Below are 7312 nucleotides of genomic sequence, written 5' to 3' on the forward strand. Positions count from 1 at the left end.
TTAAGGCAACGATCTTCATCGAGGAGATGACAAAGCTGATCGGTTCATGACATATTCCTTTAAAGCATTATGATCATTCTGTATTGCGTCAACTCTATGCAGCAATGTTTGGAACATACCCCTAAATTTATCCGCCAAGCCCATGTTCACACCATGGACATTAGTTGACTCAGTCCTGCCGTGGTCGCTCTAAGGGAATCAGCTTCGCGGTTAGGGTTATCGTGGATTGAGTCTTCCCTTATCGGTGTGCTGTCCATTGGTCTTCTTATTGATGTCATCTTCCTTGTTTCCACCATTAATAGAGGTTTGAGGTTCACCTTGCTCTAATACCAATGATAGAGTCACAAAACAATTCTTTTAAGATCTGAATTTATTGCAGGAAGCAGAACGAAGGGGAAATGGAAGTTAGGGTGACGGGTGGTGGAGTGGAAGTTAGGGTTATGGATGATAATGGAAATGAGGGTGGATGGGTGAGGGTGGTGGTGACGGGTGGAGTGGAAGTTAGGGTTATGGATGATAATGGAGATGAGGGTGGATGGGTGATGTTGTTTAAAGGATAAAGACGAAGGGGAAGAAGTGGTAGAGATCCCAAAGAAGAGGGAGGACTCGATAAACGAAGGAGATTAGAAGTTAGGAGAGACCTTGCCAATGGTAGAGGTGGTAGTTTGGTGAAAAGGGGGGAGGAAGACTAGGATAGAGAGAAGATAGAGAGGCAAGAAATTAATAATCCAATAGCATAATGAATTTGGCTTCCATCCACACCTTTATAGAGGCTAGCCAACAAGCCCTAATAACAGTAACTAACCCTAATCTTAGTGGAATCCCGTCGATCGTGTTCGATCGCGCCTGATCGCGTTCGAACGCACAAAAGGCATTTTCTGTATATGCGAACACGATGTAGGCGTTCGAATGCACCCGACCGCGTTCGAACGCATATTTTGTGTTCTCTATTTTTGCGAACCTAATGCAAGCATTCGCAAAGGCGTTCGAACGCGACCCCTTCCGCATTCAAACATGACCTGCAATAATTTTATTTTAATAAAAATAAACAACTAATGCAATAAGAAAAGACTCTAACTAAATGTATCAGAGGTCCTTCTCGATTGGGGATTTGGTCTACATCAAGCTACAACCATATCGGCAAAGCTCGGTTAGACCTATTCCTAATCAGAAGTTGGCTCGAAAATTTTATGGACCTTATCAGGTGACCGAGAGGATTGGACCCATGGCATACTGTCTAGACTTACCTGAGGAGGCGCGAATACATCTGATTTTTCATGTTTCAAGCCTTAAGGCTCAAATTCCCCCTATCGAGCCGATTGGAGCTATTCCACCCGAGCCAATAAGGGCTAATCCAGATGAGCAAGAAGCTGAACCGAGTACTCCTATTCTAGTTCGGATCCTAGCTAGACGACACACTCGAGTCTAGGATGAGTGGGTGATGAGATTTTGGTAGAGTGGTGCAGACGCACAGTGGACGAGGCGACTTGGATGCCCGAATTCGACTTCATGGACTGCTATCTGAATCTGACACCTTGAGGGCAAGGTGAACAGAAGTGTGGTGGAGTGATACGACTCGGTCATAATAGCTCCACTCGCGCTATGGGGTTTATTAGGATGAGCCTATTTATCTAGTTGGATTTTTGCTTAAAGAAAGAAAGCTTTTTGTTGGGGGCGTTCGAACACAGTGAACTGCGTTCAAATGGGCCATGCGAACGCCTACATATGTTCACAAAAATAGAGGACGTGATTTGCGTGTTTGAATGGCCTCGGGCCCATTCAAATGCAACCGTTCGAACGCCTGCACACATTCGCAACTACAGTGAACTGTATTTGCGCGTTCGAATGCGATCGGGTGCGTTTGAACGCACTGTGGCAAAAACTATTGGTTTATTAGGGTTTTAACTTAGTTGTTTGAGTCCCTAGGGGAACCTCTATAAATATGCAGAGGAAACCCTAATTAGAGTTTATTTGATAATTGAAACAACATTATGCCTTTATCTCCTTCTTTCTTGCTCTAGCCATTGGCGCCTTCTCCCACCTCCTTCCTTCCATCGCCCAGGTCCTTGGTCGGCTTCCTCTATCTCCTAGTCCCCCCTCTTTTACAGCAACTTCTCCCCCTTCACTCCGAAGAATTAACCTAGCACTTATCTAGCCATTGAAGGGCAAACAAGCTAGGGTTCATCCGACCTTTGGTCGCTGTTCGGCCGATATCTCAAGATCTAGCCATCCAAACTCTACGATCTTAGATTCATTTAAAATCTCTCTTCAAGGGCGACAATATATCTAAATTGGCAAGATCCAACGGCTAGATCATTCGCAGCTTCCTTTGAAAGTTACATCCTCAAGCTAGTCTAGAACCATTATGGATAGGATCAAGCCGGTTCGTAACAGATAATGATTTGGTCAACTTAAATAAGTATAAAAGTATTATAGTCATTTTAAAATTAAAATAGTTAAAATGGTAAATAAAAAGTCCTTAGATTTTTAAAATAGCAACATTGCTCATCTTCTATAAAGATCATGTATATCTTGTTATAAAAAGATGTGTGCATCTAAGATAAAAAAAAAAAATAGGCATACGAGTACTCTAATCTTATTATTAACAAAATTTTAAAAACAATTTAGTGCAAATGACCGAAAATTTTGCATAAAGTAACCTCTTAATTAAGCAAATGTCGGAGCAATTTGCATAAAAAAGCCTTTTAATAATTATGGTATTGATAGTTTTAAGTTCTTTATTTTTGGAATAACAAGTTAAGGATCACGTTTACTCATTTAGCCCTAACAAAGTAAAAAATGACTACTCTGTCATAAAACTAAATACAAAAACTATACAAAAATTATGCTTTTAATTTTGCCAAGATATACATCCAAATATAATAAAAAATAATTTTTTTTACTTATATAAATTATAGTATACAAAATGTATCTAAAAATACTTTTTTGATAAGGACTAAATGAGTAAAAGAGTTTTCATAAAAAAAAAGAATAAAGAGTTCAAATTTATTATTCCAAGACTAAACAGCCCGAAATTATCAATAGAAGAACGAACTTAGAAAAAAAAATATAGAAAATACCTCATCTGCAAAGAAAAAAAAAATATACCGTAAGAGACCAAATCGAAAATTAACTGTATTCTGGTGCAAATTTCCCAATAATCAATACTATAACTAGCGTTTTTTTAATTCAAATCTCCCCATTTATAAAAACGGAAAAAATGAATATCTTCCCTCCTCGGATAATCACTGCACCGGATGCTGCCTATGCTCATGAGCTGTCCAAACGTCAAATGTGTCCAGCCCTCGAGTTGACACGACATCACTAGATAAAAATGACACGTTGGAAATTCTAAGTACTTCAACTTGGCACTCTGCCTTTATTCTCCCCCACCACCCCTCTGCCCCAACTTCCCGGCCCATTCATATTGCTCCGTGCCCGCACAACGCAAAGCAACTGAAGCTTCGCGTCATGGACGCTGGGCACGACATCCAGATCGTGACTTCCGATGGCCGGAGGATCCCAGCCCACTTCACCGTTCTTGTAAGCCTTCCCACTATTTTCCTTTCTCGCTCTTTCCAAGATCCTTTGTAATTAGTTTCTCATTTCTAGTCTGCTTTTGTTTCTTTTTATTTATCTATTAAGGCTTCAGCATCATCAGTTATGGCGAGCATTCTCGATCGGACGCGGCGACTTGGAGATTCTGGCAGAGTCATTATGATCCCTGGAGTTCCTTGTGATGCGGTAGTGGCATTCGTCCGGCTGCTCTACTCCTCTTCCACCAAGTCTGTTCCTATCTCTCTCTCTCTCTCTCTCTCTCTCTCTCTCTCTCTCTCTCTCTCTCTCTCTATATATATATATATATATATATAAAGTTAGTATTATTCAATAATTTTAGCTTCTCAATCAATTAACTTGCAACGCCCAATTAGATCCTTCTAGCCTAAGAGAATCTTTATTCGAGGGGACAATGTTCTTGAACTTGCAACGCCCAATTAGATCCTTCTAGCCAACGACGCGATGCCCGTTTTCTTTTCTTACATAAATATAACTAACTATAGGTAGGTATATGATATTACTATGTTAGCTGATTAAAATGAACGGCTGATGACGACATATCAGGGGAGAGGAGGAGGCTATGGGGTTTTATGGGATGCACCTCCTGGTGCTGTCGCACGTATACGGGATGGCGTGGCTGAAACGCGCGTGCGAGGCGGCGCTGGCGTCACGGCTGACGTCGGATACGGTGGTGGACGTCCTGCATCTGGCGCGGCAGTGCGACGCCCCGGCGCTTTACCTCCGGTGCATGAAGCTCGTGGCCAAATACTTTGCTGACGTGGAGAAGTCTGAGGCGTGGAAGTTCGTGCAAGCGTACGATCCCTGGCTCGAGCTCGAGATCCTCCAATTCCTCCAAGAAGCCGAGCTGGTACGTGCCAATCTTTAATTTTTATCTATTAAGATTTCCGTCTTTAAAGTAGCGGTCGTTTAGGTTGTTAATTTCTCTGGTGAGTTAGTACATTTAGTCGAAAATATCTCACGGAAGACAAAGGGATCTCCATATATGGGTGAAAATTGTTCCAGTTTAAGAAATTTTATGAGAGGAATTCTATATATATATTTAAGTCAAAACTCGTGGGATGAAAATGTCATTGAGCAAAATGGACGTGCGGTAGTGGTTAATTGTAGCTGGTCTAGTTCATTTTCTTTCCTATGTGGTGGAGGGGTTATTCATAGGCCGAACAAAATTGACGTGTATTAGTGCTTAAGATAGATTTTCTTACGATTGAGTTAAAACTATATAGAAAAAAGTATAATTTTTTTCAAAAATAAAAAAAGTAGAACGTGAAAAGAAGTGCATATTTCAATTTGGGTCAATTTTTCATTTTATGTCAGCTTGAATGGTGAACGAAATTACAACTATATCCGGCGAGATATTATTGGACTGACCACCCAATAGCAAAAATGAGTGTTAACATTACACATTACCTGGTTGGACAGAAACCTGCTCTTATAAATTTGTCAGTACTACCAAAAGTAGTGTAATAGAGAAAATGACATTCACAATTCTTATTAATTAATCCCTAGCTAGTTTCCAGATGGTTCCAACTTAGATAATCGTTTCATTTTCTGTCTTTATTTACGAAAGAATTACGTATAACAAGAGTGAGTTTAGACAATTGTGGTCACAAGCGAGATTATGAATTTGTCTGTTGTACCCATGAGAATATTCCACCACGGGTTAATTTGTCTTTTGAACGTCTTGGGCGGATGACTAACTTGGGAATCACTGTGCATCCTTAAAGACTTCTCAAATGATCAAATTATGTATGACTTAGAAGACTACCATGCTAGAGATTGAAAAATAGCTTCTTTTTTAACTTTTGTTTTATCAGAGACTAAATAATTCAGGTTTAAATAAGAAGCTGGTGATTATAATAACATATGCCATATATGTAGATCTATTATTAAAATAGGTCATCTTCTACTAGTTTCCCTAAATTAGATGGACTTCTGTGTCTGATTAGTGAGGCTATATATTTCCCAAGTGATTTACTTTAAAATTAAATATGTGAGAAAGATTTAATATAAACAATTAAGCTAGATGATTTTGATTATTGAAGCAAGTTTAGATCAAACCTTTAGTAGGTTTTTTTCATACAAATTGATGTCTCCTATCTTGCCACTAAATCTAATAGTTACTTACTGTAGACCTATTAGATTATAGAAGAACAAGAAAAGGAATATTGTGAATTCATAGTATTTGTTTTTCTGCCAGCGTTTAATCATTCATTTTTTTTACTATCTTAATTATCTTTAATTTAGACATTGTGGAATGGACTATGCATAAGAAGATAAATACTTTTTATTTTGAAGATAAACAAAAAAAAGTATATGATAGGAAATTAAACAGTGCTTCATGCATGACACACAGAGGCACAAGCAGCAGAGGCGGAAAAGGGTGGAGCAAGGAATATACATGGAGCTGAGTGAAGCAATGGAGTGTCTGTGGCACATCTATACCGAGGGCTGCACCGATGTCAGACCCTTAGACCGATCGCCGCCTCTGACTCCCTGTGCCCGTTTTTCCACCTGTCGTGGCCTTCAGCTCCTCATCCGTCACTTTGCCTCATGCCACAGCAAGAACTGCACTCGCTGCTGCCGCATGTGGCAGCTCCTCCAACTCCACTCTGCCCTCTGTGAGCAGCCTACTGACCCATGCAAAGTTCCTCTATGCATGTATGTACATGCATGCTCTAATCTCTATTACCATGCTTATTGAAACATTTGGTTTACTCCTAGTTGTGAAAAAAAAAATGTAATATGAAGTTCTGAATCTTATGCATGCAAAAACTTTAGAGCTGTGTATGAACAAATATGACGTGTAGAAGGATGCACATGCAAATAATGGGATTTTAATGGAATTTTTAGGTGTATGCATACAAGTAGAAGGATTATTGCATCCCTCTACTTTGATCAATCTTTGTTGCTCTAATTTATTTGTTTGGTGGTTGCATGGGTGCAGGGAGTTCAAGCTGAGAATGCAGCAGATGGAAGGTAAAATGGAGGATAACAAGTGGAGACTTCTGGTGAAAAAGGTCATGGCTGTTAGAGTTATGTCGTCCTTGTCCAAGAGAAGAGAGAGGAAAGGTTTCTTTCCAACTGCGAAAGCAGAGTAAAAGAAGCTAGTTTTGGATTGTTATATAGTACTTGACTTAGCTTTTTTCTTTCTTTTTTTTTCTTTTTTTCTTAATCCTCTTCTATGTATTCTTTCTTTTCCACTAGGAAATAAGTGCATTTTCTATTTGTGAGACAGTGAGAGCTTGGCTTATTTATTCAAAGAACTGTATCTGCAATTATAAAGTGCATCTGTAAAATATAATTTTTAGTTTATAAATCCTATGGGAAATTCTTTGGAAGTTTTAGGTTGGGCTAATATGTAATGTAAGTGCAATTATTTTGTGATTGTAGATTCATAGATAAAATTATTAGAATGTATTTTGTATAATTTACAGTTTTATGTATGATTTACATACACTACTTGTAGAAACGTTGTATCGAGCGTGAAAAGACCAAAATGAAGCAATTCTAAAGAAACATCACTTAAGATATATAAGTTCGATTCGAACCGAATATAAGTTCAATTCTAACTGAACTAAATCAGCTCGAACATATCGCATAGAATTGAATATAGAAAGCTTGGAAACTGCTGTGGTACTCTGTTTTCCTTTTGTAATTCACCTAGTTCAAATTATAGATGGTCCTCTAGAGTTATAAAGGATTCTAGAGGCTAGAGAAGGGCAAGGAACTTAGA

The 7312-nt window shown here is 38.9% G+C and overlaps 1 protein-coding gene across 1 annotated transcript; it reads left to right on the forward strand.

The window, feature by feature from the left end:
* Nucleotides 1-3362: 3362 nt before the first annotated feature.
* Nucleotides 3363-6917, forward strand: LOC140791671 (BTB/POZ and TAZ domain-containing protein 2-like). The gene is made up of 5 exons (XM_073142280.1): nucleotides 3363-3543; nucleotides 3646-3785; nucleotides 4123-4426; nucleotides 5933-6237; nucleotides 6524-6917. Exons 1-5 carry the CDS (start codon nucleotides 3472-3474, stop codon nucleotides 6675-6677), a joined length of 975 nt encoding a protein of 324 aa, XP_072998381.1. The 5' UTR covers nucleotides 3363-3471; the 3' UTR covers nucleotides 6678-6917.
* The last annotated feature ends 395 nt before the right edge of the window (nucleotides 6918-7312 follow it).

The sequence above is a fragment of the Typha latifolia genome, chromosome 7, assembly GCF_019914945.1.
Source record: "Typha latifolia isolate L0001 chromosome 7, TyphaL0001v2, whole genome shotgun sequence".
Taxonomy (NCBI): domain Eukaryota; kingdom Viridiplantae; phylum Streptophyta; class Magnoliopsida; order Poales; family Typhaceae; genus Typha; species Typha latifolia.

Coding starts and splice junctions, on each gene's coding strand:
- LOC140791671 (XM_073142280.1), top strand. CDS start 3,472: ATGGACGCTGGGCACGACATCCAGATCGTGACTTCCGATGGCCGGAGG. Junction 4,427..5,932: donor TCCTCCAAGAAGCCGAGCTG/GTACGTGCCAAT, acceptor CATGACACACAG/AGGCACAAGCAGCAGAGGCG. Junction 6,238..6,523: donor TGCAAAGTTCCTCTATGCAT/GTATGTACATGC, acceptor GCATGGGTGCAG/GGAGTTCAAGCTGAGAATGC.